This window comes from Balaenoptera acutorostrata, chromosome 6, assembly GCF_949987535.1.
Source record: "Balaenoptera acutorostrata chromosome 6, mBalAcu1.1, whole genome shotgun sequence".
NCBI lineage: Eukaryota > Metazoa > Chordata > Mammalia > Artiodactyla > Balaenopteridae > Balaenoptera > Balaenoptera acutorostrata.
In genome coordinates this window covers 103,878,258-103,898,329 of record NC_080069.1, presented here as the reverse complement: position 1 = coordinate 103,898,329, position 20,072 = coordinate 103,878,258, and the positions used below count along the sequence as shown (strand labels likewise).

Genomic DNA, 20,072 nt, shown 5'->3' with positions numbered 1-20,072 from the left:
CAATTAAATGCTGCAAGTGACTTATAGGGCGACTTTGTTTTTTTTTTTTAATTTATTTATTTATTTATTTATTTTTGGCTGTGTTGAGTCTTCGTTTCTTTTCGAGGGATTTCTCTACTTGTGGCAAGCAGGGGCCACTCTTCATCGCGGTGCGCGGGCCTCTCACTATCGCGGCCTCTCTTGTTGCGGAGCACAGGCTCCAGATGCACAGGCTCAGTAGTTGTGGCTCACGGGCCCAGTTGCTCCGCGGCATGTGGGATCTTCCCAGACCAGGGCTCGAACCCGTGTCCCTGCATTGGTAGGCGGATTCTCAACCACTGCACCACCAGGGAAGCCCCACGACTTTGGAAGTAGAAATGTATACTTAATATTTGTGTATTTCACTGTATGTAAATTATACCTCAGTTTTAAAAAACAGAAATTAAAAAAAAAGAATCACTTAAAAGTGGTACTGGAAATCCAGGCAGGGTATTATCAGAGCACCAAAATAGAGATGATTTGTGGAAGATATAAAGCAGATGTCAGATTAATAAAACCATGAAAGAGCCAATGCACCTCCAACCCATGAAAGCAGAAAGAGGCTCTTCAAAAAAGTGAACTTTCTAATTAGAACACCAGAATAACCTCAAGTTCAGAGACAGCAGGGACAGGGAGAAGGAACTGGTATGATGGTGAACTGGTAATTAATTCATGAGCCGCAAACATCTGCACCCATATTCTGCCTTAGAAGTGGTGGGTCCTGGATTTTTTCCCCAAGTGAAAATTTTGAGTAAAGCTTATTGCTTATCAATTAAGATGAGATTTATGATACATGAGTCTTCCATAGAAGGCCCTGGAGTCAGAGAGAGTAGCCATTGTGCACTTTCCCCCTCCCACCCTCAACCATTAGAGCTAGGACCACTGTAACCAAATCTCCATTTACTCCTAAGAGAGCAGGGATTCTCACCTGGCCTGGGGAAATATATCCAAACTACTAATTCTAAACAGATGAGACTCTCATGTAAAAAAATAACAGGCAATTGAAAATCATGAAACAAATGAGGAAAACCAGCAGAAGTGTCATCCAATGCTACAAATAAATGAACAACCTCCTGATGAAAGAGTTAATCAAGAAAGAAAAGAACTTTAAAATATGACAGTTGGTATACTCAGAGGAAGTCAAGAAGTTATCACATTTACAGAAATAAAAGCATTCTATAAAAAGAAAGAGTTCTTGGAAATTAAAATTATGATGGATGAAATTAAAAAAAAAATTTGAACAGATGGACTGAAGAGCAGAATAGGTATGAATGAAGATCAAATTAGTGAGCAGGAAGATTGTGTTAGAGCAGTCTCCCATATTCAGTGAATAAAGGCAAAGAAGATGATGAGAATAAGATAAATACTGAGCCATGGAGGCTACAGGCAAGCTTTTAGAAATTGCCTACCATACATTCCAGAAGAGATAAATAGAAAGAACTGAGAGAACTAAACAATCAAAGAATTAAAGAAAAAATGTCTCTGCTGAAGAAAGGCTCAAATCTACAAATTGAAAGGGCCCAATGAGTGCTGGGCAAGAATGATGAAAAACTACATCCTGATGAAATTTCTGAATTCCAAGGATAGACAGAAAATCCCCAAAGCTTAGCTTGAGTGTCATGGGAGACACATCGCCTGGAAGGAATTGGTAATCAAATTAGCCTGTGGTTCTCATCTGTAATACTAATACAGAAGACAAAATTCTGAGGAAAAATTATTCTGAATCCAGATTCTAGACACCATGACCCTATCATTTAATTATTTTGAATTCAGAATTCTCAACTCAGTTAATCTTTAAGTAAATGATGAGAGCAAAGTCAAGATATATTTGGACATGCAAGGATTCTGAAAGTTTATCATCCAGGAATAGTTTCTGAAAGAGATACAATGTACCAGAAGATGAAAAAGAAGGAGGAGGAGGAGGAAGAGGAGGAGGGGGAGGAGGAGGAGGAGGGGGAGGGGGAAAGGCAAAAGAAGGGAAGGAGGAGGGGGGAGGAGGAAGGGGAGGAGGAGGGGGAAGAGAAGGAGGGGGAGGAGGAAGAGGGTGAAACAGGAAGACATAGGGCACAAAAACCAGCAGTTAGTAAAGAAACCAGTAAAACCTGCAGCTAAGTCCATTGCAAAATAATTGAATACACTATTTCTAATTTGAAGATTGCACTATTTACCAAGGTCAGTGATATGAGTCTTCACTGTTGGCTGGTATTTATCAAGCAAAGTCTAGCTCCATCAGCCTTCACAGCTGCTGTGGGCTTCCTCAGCAATTGTGTCAGTCATGGTTAGAGGCGCCCCACTTCTCCTCAGGGCTGTGGGTGGCTGCAAGGGTCCTCAGGCTGATTCTAGGTCCGGAAATGGGCTGTCAGCAGGCTTCCTTTTGGGGTTTGTGGAACAAACAGACCAACAGCTGAGGCTTCCTCAAGTGAGGCAGGTGACTGTGTGTGTGTGTGTGTGTGTGTGTGTGTGTGTGTGTGTGTGTGAGAGAGAGAGAGAGAGAGAGAGAGAGAGAGAGAGAGAGAGAGAGAGAGAGAGAGAGGGAGAGAGAGGGAGAGAATTGGGTGACAGAGCCCCAGTCTCACTTGGTGTTGCCCCTGCCTCCTGAGATCAGGGGGAGGATGGTTGAATTCTATGCCAGCTGCTCCCTGAACTTCAATTGGAGTGCCTGAAGTTTGCTTCCAAATCCAAATCTTCCGCCCCTCCAGCTTCTGCTGGTGGGATCACAGGATGTCTGAGTCCCGTCAGAGCGCCCTTGCCAGTGCAAAATGAGGAGGGAGGGCCTGCTCTACTGAGCCATCACTTCCCACCCATGTTTGCTTTGCTTTTCTGAGAACACTGGTGTCCTGGATGGGTGACACGTCAGACAGCACAGCTTCTAGCACAGCCATGTACAGCAGCCGATAGTCTACTTGTAACCCACGCTCCACAAACTAACTCCAGGTAGGGTGTTTGGTTTGTGTGTGTGTTCTGGAGGAGGGAGAGGCATGCTGAGGAAGGCAGAATAATCCTGCTGTTTCTCACATGGCAACAAAGTGTCTGAGAGTCATTGAGCTTTTAAGAATGATAAGTCTGGGGCTTCCCTGGTGGCCCAGTGGTTAAGAATCCGCCTGCCAATACAGGGGACACGGGTTCGAGCCCTGGTCAGGGAAGATCTCACATGCCGCAGAGCAACTAAGCCCGTGTGCCACAACTACTGAGCCTGCGCTCTAGAGCCCACGTGCCACAACTACTGAAGTCCACGTGCCTAGAGCCCGTGCTCCACAACAAGATAAGCCAATGAGAAGCCCGCGCACTGCAACGAAGAGTAGCCCCCACTCGCTACAACTAGAGAAAGCCCACGCACAGCAACAAAGGCCCAAGACAGCCAAAAATAAAGAAAAATTAAAACAAACAAACAAACAAAAAAAACCCACAGTGATGGTGGCTTTAAGAATGGTAAGTTTACCAGTACTTGACTTATAGACAGTCATCAGCAGGGCATTTCTCCATAGAGACAGGTCCCTGTTATCAATCGGACAAATCTGCTTGAGAGGATGACTCCATTCTGGAAGGGTCAATGTGGTCCATTTCAGGCGGCCTTGCGGTGTTCTCAGATGTCACGTCAGCTAGGGATAGATGTGTGTGACAAATGTGTGTGAGCGTGGAGTGTGGTGTTACAGAGGGACTGACTTTTATCTGTTTCAAACTATTTTTCAACTAACATCATTCAAAGGCTTCAAACATTTAAATCATTCCTGGTAATGCAAACTTCAGGCAATAAGTTCAACACCGGAGTATATCCAACTCATTAGAATTAGACATTCAAACCATTCCCGGAATACCCACAGATAAGCAGTTTATTTACAATTTGCAAGCCCGCTAGTAGTATGCCCAAGCCAGCCTCTGGGAAAAGCAGGACGTCATTTCTGGTCAGGAGTGTGATGACCAAGCAAGGGACTTTTCCAGGAAAGTTCCAGGGTATATGGTATCCAGCCTCCCTGTCCCTCTTCTCCTTCTGGCTTTATATTTTATCCAGATGAGAACCCACCAGGCAAACCCCAAACTTTACATTGTAAGCAGACACACTGAAGAGCTGCCTGGGGGAAAACCCTAGAGATACTAGGTCAGTGTTCATTTTCTATTTTCCTGCCCTCCTCCTACCCACACCCCTGGCTGCCTCATAGCCCATTCAGGGATCTCTAGGAATCCCATCCATTTGTGTCTCGGGGGTTGGGGGATGGGGCTTTCCAAGGGACCTTTCCTATAATTCTGATTTCCCAGGATCCAAAATTGATTTGGGGAGCCCTACATGTTAGTGCCTGCCTGAAATAAAAATTGGTACTTACATTTTTTTCTCATTGATTTTTAAAATCATTTAAATCATGTTTAAATGTACAGTTCAGCGGCATACATTCACCTTGTTTTGCAACCATCGGCACGACCCACCCACAGAGTTTTTTCATCTTGCAAAATTGAAACTCTCTACTCATTAAACATCAACTTCCCATTCCCCTCTCCCCCAAGCCCCTGGCAACCACACTTCTACTTTCTGTCTCTATGAATTTGACTACTCTAAGTAACTCACATAAGTGGACACTTACAGTACTTATCCTATTTTTTTTTTTTTTTTTGGCCATGAGGCTTGTGGGATTTTGGTTCCCTGACCAGGGATAGAACCCAGGACCCTAGGCAGTGAGAGGGCGGAGTCCTAAACCCTGGACTGCCAGGGAATTTCCAGTACTTGTCCTTTTTTAACTGGCTTATTTCACTTAGCGTAATGCCCTCAAGGTTCATCCACAGTATAGCATGTGTCAGAATTTACTTCCTTTTAAAGGCTGAATAATATTCCATTGTATGGCTCTACCACATTTTGTTTATCCATTCGTCCTTTGATGGATATTTGGGTTGTTTCCACCCTCTGGCTCTTGTGAATAATGCTGTTGTGAGCATGGGTGTTCTTTGTTGTCACTGAATGTTTTGATTGTGTAGCAAGACGCATTAAGATGGACTTCAATATTTCTTAACCTTTGATGATGGGAAACAGGAACAAATCAGGAAGCTCTCTGGATTATGTATACCTGCTTGATGTCCTTTAAGATCACTTCCACGATATTGGTCAGTAATCTCAATATTTTAGGTAGGTTTTAAATATTTTGTCTAATCACATGAAGGCTCACTGATGAGTAAATTACTATAAAAAAACTTTTTAAAAAGTTAGAAGTTATTTTTTTAAGTGTGGAAAATGGTAATTTTCCTGGAGAGCCAGGAAACTGGCAATTTGGTGGCCCGAAGCCTGAAGAAGCAGATTGTAGTGAACAATATGTACACAGATGAGGAAAATAAAATGCTTTGAACTGGTAAAAAGTGTACTATGCATTTTTTTCCCAACAATTCCTACATGGTGGTTCTGGAGTAAATCTGAAAATATTATAAAACCTGCACAGGGCCTTCCCTGGCAGTCCAGTGGTTAAGAGTCTGTGCTTCCACTGCAGGGTGTGCAGGTTTTTTTTTTTTTTTTTTTAATAAATTTATTTATTTACTTTTGGCTGCCTTAGGTCTTCGTTGCTGCGCGCGGGCTTTCTTTTTAGTTGCGGTGAGTGGGGGCTACTCTTCGTTGCGCTGCACGGGCTTCTCATTGCAGTGGCTTCTCTTGTTGCGGAGCAGGGGCTCTAGGCTCGCGGGCTTCAGTAGTTGTAGTGCCCGGGCTTAGTTGCTCCGCGGCATGTGGGATCTTCCCAGACCAGGGCTCGAACCCGTGTCCCCTGCATTGGCAGGTGGATTCTTAACCACTGTGCCACCAGGGAAGCCCAGGGTGTGCAGGTTTGATCCCTGGTGGGGGAACCAAGATCCCGCATACCGCACAGCGCAGCCAAGAAAACAAAACAAAACAAAACAAAAAACCCCTAAAAATCTGAACATTGTGTTAATAAGTACAAATAGTAACTTGAAGTGTGCATATAATTTAAAACAATTTTAAATTACATGTATTTAAATTTTTTTTTTTTACCCTACCTCCCATCTCTTTTAGTGGACATTTTTGTGGAGGCCACGTGGCAAATCTAATCCAATGCAATTCTCAAAGCTATTTGGTTCACTGATGGCATTCGCTCCTGTTTGAAAGCACTTCTGCATACTTAATTGGGTGTGTGTATGTGTGTATCTCTGGCCATTTTACTGGGATTTGGGAAGCAGGGGAGAGAGATCTTTCAGGGTTTATGATGCCATCTTGAAACCAAAAGTCAATTTTTTCGTAGATGAAGTCATTAAAATCTTGATATCATGGAAAAAAAGAGCTCTCTCTAAATTCTCTTTTAGAAGGTATTTGTGTATTGGCCGTGCTCTCTTAAAAGAAGAACATTTTCCTTAAGCTAAATATTTTCTCGGCAATAATCTCATTGCTCCAAATTTAACACAGGTTCAATATTCTCTTTTAATTCTAGTGACAAATACTGATGAGATAATTTTTCATTCTGTGATTCCATGAACTCACCATTGGGTAGGATGTAGTTTTTTTTTTTTTGCAAAAAAATATTTGTTTGAAAGCAAAAAATGAGCCAATAAAAAGAACTGATGAAAGTCACACAATCTAATGTAGAATATGAGTATAACGTATTTTAAAATTTTTAAAAGTTAAAAAACATGGTTCATGCAAACATAAAATGAAAACTTATCTAAGATTTTATTTAACCAATTCATGAGGGACTCAGCAAGATGTTGACTTTAAAGGAGAACTAGTAAGATAATAAGGTTTAAAGGAAAATTTGAAGAACATATATGTATATATATGTATATATATTAGATATATTTCAGAAATTAATTTGCTAATAGATGCAAAACTGGGTAACTGATTTATGTCATAAGACAAAATCTAATTAGGTTTATCTTATTTTTTATCTGGCAGAAATCACCCATATCTCTACTGGAAAAATTAATTTGCATTGCTACGGACAAGAATCTTTTGCATTATCATCAACTTTCTGCAAGTTAACTTTACCCCTACAGAGTTATAAATAGCCTAGTCAATAGAAAGTCCATCAAAGGTGCACAACCCTCTAGAATCAATCTCCAGAAGGGCTACTACACAGCACCCAGCACCCCACTGAAAAGACACCCAGTAATCTCTTTTGCCCATTTCCAAGTTTTGGATATTTTTCCCTGACATCACCAATTAAAAAAAAAAAAAACGTATACACATATATACACAAATGTATTTAAACTTATTTATTTTTCAGGGGAGCATGGCAGAGAAGGAGAGGTATAGGTTGGCTTAAAAATGTCTTGAATGTATTTTTGTTGAAACAGTGACATGATTTCAAAGTTCATGGAGAGCGGAGCTTAACAAAGAAACTGTCTAAATAATAGGAGATAGTTTGCAGTACTTGCACTGTCCATCTCCTACTCCCCAAAGCAGGCTCTTATCTTTGCTGAGCAAAAAATAATTAGCAAGAAAGCCTGCTGCAAAAGGGCCTAGGAAGTGTATTTTTAACGACTTCTTTTTAAGGCTGCACAACAAGTTGAGCCCTTATATGGGCGTGTGCATTGGTGGTTAGGGTTAGAGTGGGCTCAAGGCACAGAGAGAAAGCAAGTGAGGATATGGGTGAAGGAGTGGGGGGCTCTGCTCTTGGGGAGCCCTACAGACATCCCGAGCTGAAAGCCTTCAACCTGGAACTTATTTTTTCTCCCCCTGCAGCCTCTCTACCCTAACTTGCCACAATTCCCTTTGTGTTTCTGTCTCAGTGACTCCTGCCACCATCAACCCAGTTGTCCAAACCAAAAGTTTCGGTGACATCTGTAATTTCTCTTTCCTTGTCCACCACAGTCCACTGGCCATAAAATCCAGTGGATTCCACCCAATACCACTCTCATTTGCCACTTCTCTCCATACTCATTGTCAATGCCCTGCTCCTGGACGTGTCCTCTCTTGTCTGGAACCCTGAAGCAGCTGCAGGCAGTCTCCCTGCCTCCTCAGACCCAATCCCAATCCCCCAGAGCCGACCCTGGGAGCCTTTCCTGATGAGGTCGCGCTGCTGAAAACCCCGTGACAGCTTCTGAGCAACCTCCTTGACTTGGTTTATGAAGTCTTCTTTATTTCCGCAGCTCAGTGCTGCTCTCCAGCCTTCCGTTCCAATCTGAGGCGGTCCTGCTCGCCATTGCTAGCTCGCCATTGCTAGAATACACTCTCTAGTCTGTCTCTTTGCCCACGCCTCTCACCGCTTAGATTCCTCTCCCGCGCCCTTCTCACTCTCAGGTCTTCGCCTACTTCTTCCTGAAGCCTCCCTGACGCCCCAAGCTGAGTGTCCTCGGAGCAGCAGGAAGTCTTGCCAGCTCTCGCGCCCCAGACGGTCTTGTCGCCTGGTCAAGCCTGTCGCCCCTAGGTGGCCTGGGCCGGCGGCTTCTCGCCCTTGGAGCTCCAGCCACCTCACCCGGCTCGCTTTCAGCTCCTGGAAGATTCCCGCTCCTTCTGCCCCTCACCCCTCTTCCTTTGCCACCCCGGGGGTGCCTCCCTGAGCTCCCGACCGCCTTGGATCCCGCGATCGTTCCACACGCTTAGAGCACGGGGGACGTTTTCTTCTGGCACAGTCCGGGACTCTACGTTCAGCTGTGTCACTAAGCCGGACCCGCAGCGTGTCCCCGGGCCCCCCGCGTGCCCGGCGCGCAGCAGGGGGCACGGCCAGGTGAAGCCGCGAGCGGCTGAACGAGCCTTCCCCCCGGCGCGCGGGCCTGGCGGGGAGGAAGGGCCCGCGCGCCGCCGCCGCCGCCGCTGCCGCTCCCCGGGACCCCGCGGAGCCCTCAGCTCTCTAGCTTGGCGCCGGAAGCGGCCCGCCCGGCCCCCTCCCCGGGGCGCCCGCCGCCTTATCTCGGCGCCTTGGGGCCGCAGGAGGAGTCGCGGGCGCGCCGGGAGGGAGGCGGCGGCGGCGGCATGGCCCGGGGGCCCCGGGGCGCCGGCTTCCCGCCTGGGCGCCTGCTGCCGCTCCTGCCGCTGCTCAGCCTGGCCCTCGGCGTGCCCCGGGCGCCGGGCGCGGACGGTGAGTGCAGGCGGGGAGCAGGCGCGGCGCGGGAGCGGGGAGCGGCGGCCCGGACGACGCCGGGCGCGCCCCGGACGCTCCCCCGCCCCTGGGCCGGGCTGGCGCGGAGCCCGGTAGCGGGGCGCAGGTGGGCGATCGGAGGGCGGGGCTCCGAGAAGCGGGAGGGCCTCCCGGGCGGGCTTCCCCGCCTCCGGCCCGGTCCGAGGCTGTGGGAGACAAGTGCGCAGCGGCCCGGCCCGCGCCCCCGGGGGACCTGACGCGAGTGGGGACCGGGCGCGAGCGAGGGGGGCCCCCCAGGAGAGCCGCGCCCGGCGCGCGAGGGCGTGGAAGGGCGTTCCGCCTGCACTGTCACGCTTCCGGCCCGGCTGTGGCTTTTCCGCGACGAATTCTTGACCCGGAGCAGTTGTCTTTCTACCTTTTAATTTTTTCCCTTTGATGAAGAACCAGATGCTAATACGGTGAGGAAGAAGTGTAAGGAAGTTTATGGGAATAAAGCAGTCATTAAGCCATTCATTCAACAGATGAATGGTCCTTGAATAGTTTCCCTGTGAAGGATGTGAGGTCTTGTGCTGGTCCTGAGCTCATATTCTGCAGAAGACAGACAAGCAAATAAGCCATTTCTAGGCAGTTGGAGTAGTTTTTATTCCCCTTGCAGAACGCAGTGTTGAACGTGGTACGAGTTACGCAGAGGATTCAGACACGGAAGGGAGGTGGCATTTACTCAAATAACTGTAATAAAGGCAGAACGCCATCAGTGCTCTGAAGAGGTGGGTGGTCAGAGGAGGGAAAGACCATTTCTGACCAAGGGAATCTGGTGGCCTCATGGATGAGGTGACCTTTGAACTGGGCCAACAACGATTGGTAATATTTGGATATGGGAAGAGGAGGAAAAGGCATCCCAACTCATAGCAGAGGGCACAGTCAACTCTTCACAAATATGTGTAGAATGAATGAATTCCAGGTGGAGGGGACAAGGTGAGGAACCACACGAAGGCACGAAAGCATGGGGGCTGTGTTTCAGTTTGACTGGTGTGTAGGAGGTGTGTGGGAAATAGGGGCAGAAAAGCAGATTGGATTTAACCAGAAGGCAGAGTGTTGTGATTGGCAGACCAAGGCATTTAGACTTAGTTGTTCCTGGGCAGTGAGTAGCCATTGGAAATCACTGCAGCTTTTAGTACAGGGAGTGATGTAAAAACTGGTATAAGAAAAGCTTCCAGCTTCCCTCATAAAATGAAACACTCCTGTAGTGGATGGCAAATTCTATGTAAGGAGGTATGAGGGGACTTTGTGGCTCAGACTCCTGTTCCCCTCAATTCTCTTTACCTTGGGACTTTTACCATCTCTGGACGGTGTTTTTCTTGACAGCCGAACCTTCTGGAGTGGCCATTTTTATACATCAGATGCTCTGGTGGGCTTTCTAGCTTCCTTCTCTAACTTGGTCTCCCACGGCAGTGTGCATAAAAGCTTGCAGATGCTTGGAGCCTGTTTCAGAATCTTTGTGTAAAGAAGACTGTAGCCTAGGAAACTGTCCACTGGGGTCCCATTGGCTTGCTGGCCTGAGATGGTTGAACAAAGTAACTACCTAAGGCCATCCATCTGCAACTGCTTAATGGCTGTGGGGTGAATTTAGGGAAATGGAAGCCGGGGTTGCCTGGTTGAGCCTCCTCTCCTTACGCAGGCATTTTCCCATCATTTACAACCGTGTAGAACCTGGTTTGATTAAGGGCAGGTTTCCTTGCAGTGGTCAATGTGGGAACTGACTGGATGCTTAGGGCCATTGAGGAAGTTGTAATATCTGTTCTAGAAGTTCTGAGGCCGGAAGACTGGCCCCACAGTCATGACAGCGGGAGATGAGGACTGCATGTAGGTGATAAGGTGGAAAGGGAACTGGAAGGACTTAATGACAGATGTTAAGGTGCAAGGGAACAGAAGAGGGAAGATGGAACACTAAGGGTTTAGGACTGGGTGACTTGGGTATGTGGGTCTATGGGAGGAGAAAAAAAGATTTTGGAAGAAAGATGCCTAGTTGTTTTGGAGATCCTGAATTCGAGGTAATGCTAGGACTTTTGGAGAGATGAAACCAACAGGGAGTTGAGACTGTGGACAGTAAGTGTGTGCAAATGATGGAGACTTGATGGTCACTTGAAGCCTTGAGGTTGATAAGAGTAAGAGGACCAAGGACAGATTCCTGGAAAGACTAAGTTCAGATGGTAGATGCACATGGAGGAGAAGGAGCAGTGGCCACATAGATCGGAGGAAGACCGGGCTAGTAGAGCATCCAGGAAACCAGGGGAAGGGGAGCCAAGTGAGTGGAGACTGAGAACCAGGCTTTGGATGTGGTGACTCTGTCAGTGGAAGCCAGAGCTAGCAGAGCAGTGAAGGTGAGAGCCAGATGCAGAGGGCTCAAGTGAGTGCAGGACTTTGGCTGCAGAGTAGGTATTCTTTAAAGAAGATAGAAGGAAAGAGAAGATAGCATTCAGTTGGGCTGGCCAGGTCAGTGCAAGAAATTTTTTTGCTGGGGGCAGTGGTAAAGCAGACTCCGGCACGAATGAGGGGAATTATTGGGTAGAGGGAGAAACTGAAAATGGAAAAATAAAGGAAATATTTATTGGAGCAGGTCAAAAAGCAAAGTTGGTCTACAAGTGGGAAAGTTCGATAGGGAGAGGGGAGGGAAGGGGAAGAATGGAGAACAACTCTTCCCTTCCCCCACAGCTAGCTACTTAGTGCTGTTCATTTTTCAAAAGCAGCCCAATTGTCCTCCCTCCTGGAAGCCCCTCTGTACCGTATTACATGGGCCACTACACACTTACTTATATACATACATATTTATAAGGTACCCTTGCTCTATACACTTACACCATATTGCAATGTAATTGTTTACTAGACTAAGAGCTCCTTGTGAGTAGGGACTGTGGCTTGTATTAGGAATCTGGTATGGAAGTAAACGAAGACCACTCAAATGAGAACAGGCAAAGGCTGTTCATTCAGAGCTTGCTCTAGCAAAAGAGTCAGCGATCATCATTTACATTTGTCAGAGACTCACAGGCAGGCCGGGGAGTGTAAAAACTTTACAGTGGAACAGAAAGGAAGGTTTCAGGTATGCCTGGGTTGGTTGGAGGATGTTGCCATGAGGAAGCTGGAGATAGCTTCTCTCTGACAGCAGGTCTCTCGTGTGATTGGTTAGGGGAGTGTATTTGGCTTTCTCTGATTGGTCCTAAGTTTGAAGCGTGGGCAAAAATTATGGAAGCTGTCCAATATTGATTAAATCCTGACCACTTAGGACTTATTGCTACAGAGGTTGTGGTTTGACTTCCTAGACCGATGGCTGCAGATTGTGGGTCAGAGTTCTATTTTTATGTGTGGTCTGGGGTTGTCCATTTGTATATTCAGTCTCTCACGGTAACATTGCTGAATTACATTTAATTGTTATCCAAGACGTTTTCAGGGAGGAGAGAGTGGAGGAGCCAAAGTCAGGTGGCCTGAGTGTGAGGGAAGTGTGAAGTGATAGTTGGTAGAGCAGGAGGGTGTTGGTGGGCGGGCACGGTGCCAAGCCCTAGGGGAGCAGAGAGGTTAGGAATGGGCCAGGAGGGCTGGAACCAGTCAGTCCTGTTTCTTAAACTTTTCCTGGCATTGCTCTGAGTCTGGGAGTGGCTGGGGTTTGGGAAGGCCAGAGGGTGGGCAGAGGGCGGGCAGAGGCCTTGAGAGGCTTGGGGAGCGATGGTGGAGAGGGTTGGGGAAGTTGTTACTGTGTAAAGTGCACCTGACTTCCTGAATCGTGCGTTCCGTAGGCTTGGTCTTCACTCCGTCATCATGAATCACAGCAGTGTACTCCCTGTTCAGAGTGAGGAAGAGGAGGCAAGAGGGGAAACGGAGCGGGTGCGTGGTTTTGGAGTGACTTACAGTTGCTCAAAGTACTGGAGCAGGATTAGAGCCAGTGAAGACGATCCCCGCCATGGCCTGTGTTCCCCATCCAAGGACTTGGCCCTGGGCACATCCTCAGCTTCTGGTCAAATCCTAAAATGGGCTCCTAGGTCTCTGCAGCCAAAGGTGGCAAGAGGCCTATTGGCCTTAGCTCTGCAGAGGAGACAGGGGAGTTGAATTGCATGGATCTTAAAGAAACAGGTATTCAGCTTGCTCGACAATGTGAGGCAGCCTGTTCATGTGTGACATTTGGGACATAAACCTAGGGTGTGGCTGCTTTGCTCAGAGCTCAAAAGCATGGACACTGGGCTACTCGGCATGGGTTGGTTCCTAGTCTGGAGGCCAGGTGTGGGACCCCCTCTGCAAGTTGGTCTTGGTCAAACAGGACAATGGTCAGAAGAGGGCAAAAGAGCAAAAGCAGCTGTGGGCTGATAACCGTTTTACACAAGGAAAGGTTCTGGGTTCCTGATGGGGGATGGCAGCCCTGGGTTGGGGAGGAGAAGGGGATTGGATGATGGGTCCCACTGTCCCACAAGGATTATACTGCTTGAAAGAGTAGAGTGCTCTCTGTCTTGGCAGATTTTTATTTTATTTTAAAAATATTTTATTTATTTATTTATTTATTTTCTTTTTGGCTGCATCGTGTCAGTTGCGGCATGCGGGATCTTTCGTTGTGGCGCAGGCTCCTCGTTGCGGCGCGTGGGCTTCTCTCTAGTTGTGGCGTGCAGGCTCAGTAGTTGTGACACAGGCTTAGTTGCCCCACTGCATGTGGGATCTTAGTTCCCCGACCAGGGATGGAACCCGCATCCCCTGCGTTGGAAGGCGGATTCTTTACCACTGGACCACCAGGGAAGTCCTTTGGCGGATTTTTAAAGCACAGGCTATGTTTTTGTTTTTGTTTTTTTCTGTGAGGGATGTTGGAGAGGAGGTCTCTCAGGTTCCTTCTGTCTCTGGAATTCGATGCCGTCTTTTACAAGCAATGCAATTTTCCATAGTATTGCAGAAGACTTGGGAATACTTTCTCTTCCTGAGCTTTGTGCCCCTTTGCTTATTTCCTCAGGTCATTGGATCTGTTTCCACATGTCTCCACAAGTTTGAGAGACAGGATCTCAGGAAGGCTGTGCAGTGGGCTTGTTTGGTCTGACTGTGAATGGCTGGGGATGAGATTAAGATTTGAATTCAAGCACTCTATTTGTGCTTTTAACACTTCCTTCTTCCCTTGACAGTGGACAAAATCTCTTCACTGTTTTCTCACAGTCCAGCTGCTGTTATTTCAAGAATGCATGTAACTTGTTGCTTGAGTATTGAAATACAGAGCGAGAGGAGCAGTCTCAGGCTGGCAGCCTCCACTCCATCCTGACGGATGTCGAGGTTTACGTGGTGTGTGGGGGAGGGGAGGGAGGGGTGAGCAGGGCTGAAAGGGTGAGGAAGCTGAATTTCCAACTTCTGAGTCAGCCATGACCCAGAAGGCTGGGAGGATGTGGAGGAAGCAGGGAGTGATCATGGAAATGAAGGTATTATGGTTCCCAGAATATCAGCCCCATGCATAGTTGGGCATCTGTCCACACAGCGATGTTGCTTTGGGTTTTTGCATCAATGCAGCTCTCCATCACTCTCTTCATTAGTATAATTGGGAGCTGGCTAGCTGTTAGTACCTTTATTTACTCATTAACAAAGAGCTGTTGAGTGGTTGTATTAATAATGTCTCACATTCTAATTGCTTTATGCGTATTAACTCATTTACTCTTTAATCCTCAAAACAACCATATGAGGTAGGTTTATTATCATCCTTATATTACAGATTTACAGGAAACTGAGGCACAGAGATTATCAAGGATTACCTAGCTAGCAAGTGGCCAAGCTAGGATTGTAGCCCAAGTGATCTCTCTCTCTCAACCCTGCTCTGAACCAGTGTGTCTCCTACCAGGCACTGCATCATGCGTGACTTGTTTCTAACAACAATAACAATATCTATGGAAAGAGACATAAATATTCATGTAAATTAGCTCTTTGTCTAGTGCTTTGAGCTCATACAGCATTTATATTTCTCATTTAATCTTCACAACACGATCTCCGTCTTGCAGATTAAAACCAGAGCTCTGACAGTTTCATTTGCCTCCGATCACATAATTAGGGAGCAAGAGAGAAGACTCCAACCGAGGTTGAGACACCAAAACCTGTCTGGTCCTCTCATTGTTGGATGTGGTTTTAGCTGGCTTAGTCACTACAGGGTAGAGAAGGGAAGTGAATCTAGGGTGGCAACCCTCAGCTGGGGGACACAATAATAGTAACAAAGAGTACTTGTCAGGCTTTTCCTCCTAGATTTTTGGAGTCTGCACTCTCCTGTTTCTCTGCCAGTAATTCTAGGCATCCCTAGGGCAAGGGGAAGAGGGGGATTCCTCGCCCCTGTAGTGGTCCCCTCAGTTACTGTGTGGCAGCTACCTCTCTGCTCTCCTGAGCAGAATCTGCTGAAGACAGAAGTCAAGTCATCCTTGACATGGATGTGAAGCTGCTGCCTGACACAGTTCCCACCCCCAGGTTATAAGGAAGGCACAGTGGTCTTGACACAGGCCTGGAGAATTCTTCCCCATTGGGTTATCCTCTCTGTCACGTTGGTCCCATAGCTATGCTGTGCCTCAGTCTAGACTTGGTGGAAGATGTCTTCGGTATTACCTTTTCTTCCCCCAGGAATCTGACGCAAGTCCTTGAGATTGAGGGAGACTTTCAGTGTTGCTGGTAGTGTGGTGCATCTGGGAGCTTCTTAGAAATGCAGATTTCCAGGCCCCACCCACACCTACTGAATCAAACTCTCTGGGGATTCTGTTTTAACAAGATCTCCAAGTAGGATGATCAGCTGTCTTGGTTTGCACCGAACTGAGGGGTTTCCTGGGACAGGGGACTTTCAGTATTAAAACTGGGTTGAATTGGTTACTCTGTCTCCAATGAGCCTGTGTGTTTGTGTGTGTGTGTGTGTGTGTGTGTGTGTGTGTGTGTGTGAGAGAGAGAGAGGGACAACAGATGTTTATTGTTGTTTTAAGTTGCTAAGTTTTGGAGTAATTCATTATGTAGCAGTAAAAAACTATAAACTAGAAAGGAATAAATATGTAATCAATGTCTGCAAAATTTAACATTGTTGCAAAATTGCTTTGTAGACTAGTTGTATACATTTATGCTCTTCTCCAGCGATTCTTTATTTATTTATTTATTTATTTATTTATTTTTGGCTGTGTTGGGTCTTCGTTTCTGTGTGAGGGCTTTCTCCAGTTGTGGCGAGCGGGGGCCACTCTTCATCGCGGTGCGTGGGCCTCTCACTGTCGCGGCCTCTCGTTGCAGAGCACAGCTCCAGACGCGCAGGCTCAGTAGTTGTGGTGCACGGGCTTAGTTGCTCCACGGCATGTGGGATCTTCCTGGACCAGGGCTCGAACCCGTGTCCCCTGCATTGGCAGGCAGACTCTCAACCACTGCGCCACCAGGGAAGCCCTCCAGTGATTCTTAACTGAGCTTTGGACCAATGGACACTATTTTGTGGTCAGAAGCAGCCCCCAACCCCACCCCAGCCCCTGCCTTTCCTTGCATTTTTTTAAAAATTTATTATTTATTTATTTATTTATTTATGGCTGTGTTGGGTCTTCGTTTCTGTGCAAGGGCTTTCTCTAGTTGTGGCAAGCGGGGGCCACTCTTCATCGCGGTGCGCGGGCCTCTCACTGTCGCGGCCTCTCTTGTTGCGGAGCACAAGCTCTAGACGCGCGGGCTCAGTAGTTGTGGCTCATGGGCCTAGTTGCTCCGCAGCATGTGGGATTTTCCCGGACCAGGGCACGAACCCGTGTGCCCTGCATTATCAGGCAGATTCTCAACCACTGCGCCACCAGGGAAGCCCCTTTTCCTTGTATTGAGGTTGTGCTTCCTACCCACCCACTTTTTTTTTTCCCAGAAGACAACTTTGTCCCTCAAGCAATTAGAACTCAGAGGACCTCCCTACTAGGCCCTGCAGACTGGGCTAGTCATGGCTGAACAGGAAGCTTCAGCTGAGGTCCCTCTACCTCTGGAAACCACTTGCTCTTCTGCGGGTGGTCTGGGGAGCCTTTGGTAGACTGGCACACATCTTGCCTTTTTTGCCAGTATGGGAAACAAACATTTATTGAGCCAAACATGACAGGTACTGTCCTTGGGGCTACACTTATGCTAAATTATTCCTAATGGATCATTAAAACAGGTACCCTAAGAATGAAGAGTCAGAACATTAGAGGGAAAGGACTTCAGGGGCCCTTGAATCCCTGCTACTCAAAATGTAGTCCACATGGCAGCTTGTTAGAAATGCAAAATATAGGGTCTCACCCCAGACCAACTCAATCAGAGCCTGTGCTTTAACAAGATCAGAGCCCGTGGGTGGTACTACTTTGCTTCTTAATATTTCGTGTTTATTAGATTCTCTCAACAGTTACATTAAGTAATCATTTTCTATCTAATGTAAGTTTCTGGAACTGGATGGATATAAAAATGCTGCCATCTTTATAAAGATAAATATTCCATATAGGAAAAAAATCAAACATCATTTTATTGTTTATTTCATTAGTATAGTGTTTGTATCAGTAGAAAAAAACAATACAGATACATACATATATATGTATAACCGAATCACTTTGCTGTACACCTGAAACTAACATAATACTGTAAATCAACTATACTTCAAAAAAAAAGTTTAGTGTTTATATCTATTATTGTACTACCCACACACGCTGGGGTGAGTGTTCATCATTATATGGTTGACCACAGCTGGGTTTGTGGAGGTGACCCAGGACCCATTATTTAGAAGGTATTTCCAGGATTTTGGTTGCATGTGATTATGGATTGACAGTGTCCTTATGGTACTGTTTTAAAATGTTATGTATTAAAATGTTAAAATGGTTAAATTTACCACATATTGGTGGACATTTAGTATGGGGACCCATTCTCCCTTCAGCTCTGTCTGTTGCCCCTATAATCAGGAGCCTTCCTGGTCTGTTTTCTCCAGGTTGTAAAACTCCATCTTATGCCAGGGTGAGTTAGGGGATCTGAGCATCTAACTACTCCTCCATATTTTCAACTTGTTCCTTAACTCTCAGCCCCTACCCTTTATGCTTGCCTTCTGGGGTCCTAAGTGACTCCATTCCTGAGCCTTTCAAGTTGGCTTTTATTTACGTTTTAAATTTTATTTTAATTAATTTCCCCTCCTTCCCTCCCTCCCTCCCTCCCTTCCTTCCTTCCTTCCTTTCTTTCCTTCCTTCCTTCCTTGGCTTTTACTTCTTCCTCTCAGGCAGTTCCCATATGTCCATCTCTTTCATCTTCTGAAATATTGTCAACATCCTTGTCTGCTGTCATCTTCTCTCCCAGGGTTTATATCTTTCTGGTCCTTGATTTCATTTTTAAATTTTTGGGTGAGGGTTGCAAGTGTATTAAATCTGCTGTGTTTAACTGGAAGTCTTTCATTTGTAATTTAAAAGAAATTGTTATGTATTTTTTGTTACAAGCTTTTTCTTATTGCTAATGTTGTATGTTTGTATATACCCTTTTTTCCTTCACTGGTCTTGAGTTTTGACTACTGGTCTTTATGATGCACTGACTTTGGCAAAAGTTTTTTGTTTTTCCAATGAATTTGAATATATTTTCTAATTCTTTAACATCTTTTTAATCTTTACTGAGTCCTAACCACCCCCCTCATAAACCCCTATTTTGTTTTTTCCTTTTTTTCAAGCTTCTTGTATTAAAATTTTAGTTTCCCCCATCCCCCCAGCTGCCTGCTTTTCTTTCTCTCTTTTAAAATATAAAAACATGTCAAACTCAGATTTTCTGGTGTAGATAAGCTTTTATGTCCAGTATTAAACATTTCAATGTTGATATCCTCTTTGCCCCAAGAATTATTTAGGAGAGTGTTCTGTAGTTTCCAAGTAGGTTTTCTTTTGGGAATGCAAGTCATATGTTTTATTTTGTAGTTTTATTACATTATTACATGGTAGTTAGTATGACCTCTATAATTTCTACTTTTTGGAAACTTGTTGCATTTTTCTTTATGGTCTGGGATATAATAAATTTTGTAAATATCCTATGGTTAATTTAGTATTAGTGATAAGCATGGCTTGTCTCATTTTTGTGTTATATTTTGTTTAAAAAAAAAAAAAGCAAGCGTGGTTAAGAGAATTTATATATATCCCTTTCTCAGTTGGTTTCATGCCTAGAGCAACCGGAGAGCTAAGTCTTTATTACCTGGGTGGTAATGGGGCCAAGACTAAGATGAAATTCCATGCTGATATGTTCTCCTTACTAGGCCACTCCTGATATTACAGACACTGGGAGTGCAACACAGTATCCCACATAGCCTCGGGTAGAAATTCTTGTTTGATCTTGGGCCATGTATCACCATCTGGTAGATTTGAATGTTTCAGGAATTTTAGCCCCAAACATTTTTGCTGCTTATCTAAATAATTGGGATCTGGTCATCCTGCTGGGAGCTGGCTGTTATCTCACTGACATTTTAAACACATTCACCACTGTTTCCCTAAAAGGAAAATGGATAGGGCAATACATGAGTTCTTCTCCCTTCCATTTGCTTTTTAAGTTGTAGGCAGTAGGACTGCAGTTTCCTTTATCCAGTTGGTCAATAAAAATACACTGAATGTTTATACCATGCCATAATGATGTATGGGCAAATGACATAATCCCTGTCCTTGAGAAGCTCGTTCATAATAGCAAGCTGGGAAGACAGAGGTGGAATAGAATATACTGACAAATTAATATGGTTGATATGGAAATGTACGAGTGTTAGGGGAGCACAGAGGAAGATTTAATTTTCCTCAAGAATGGAGGAATGCGGAAGACCTCAGGGAGAGTGTGATGATTAAACTGGGTCTTGAAATAAGAATAGATGCTAGTTGGACAGAGAAGGAAAGATAGGCATTCTAGACGAAGGGAACATCGTGACTATGGCATGACAAAAGACAGTGGCTAGCATGTATGTATGGGAAAGAGTAGTTGGCCTCTTGCCTGGAGAACACTGTGTGTATTTGGGTTTGGGAGCAGTGAGGCTGCAGGAGTTAGTCTGGGGTTAGACGGATAAGAGCCTTGATTGCCAGGTAGAGGGATTTGCACTTTACTCCATGG

The 20,072-nt window shown here is 45.7% G+C and overlaps 1 protein-coding gene across 4 annotated transcripts in view; it reads left to right on the top strand.

The window, feature by feature from the left end:
- The first annotated feature begins 8,180 nt into the window (after positions 1–8,180).
- Positions 8,181–20,072, top strand: part of SUSD1 (sushi domain containing 1) — a 154,741-nt gene continuing 142,849 nt past the window's right edge. For 2 of the 4 annotated variants that reach the window (XM_057548764.1, XM_057548765.1), the window contains exon 1: positions 8,181–9,017. In XM_057548764.1, the coding sequence (XP_057404747.1) occupies positions 8,912–9,017 (106 nt within the window). In that variant the 5' untranslated portion in view covers positions 8,181–8,911. The remainder of the gene's footprint in view (positions 9,018–20,072) is intronic. The other 2 variants (XR_009008661.1, XM_057548763.1) reach the window with 1 other exon arrangement.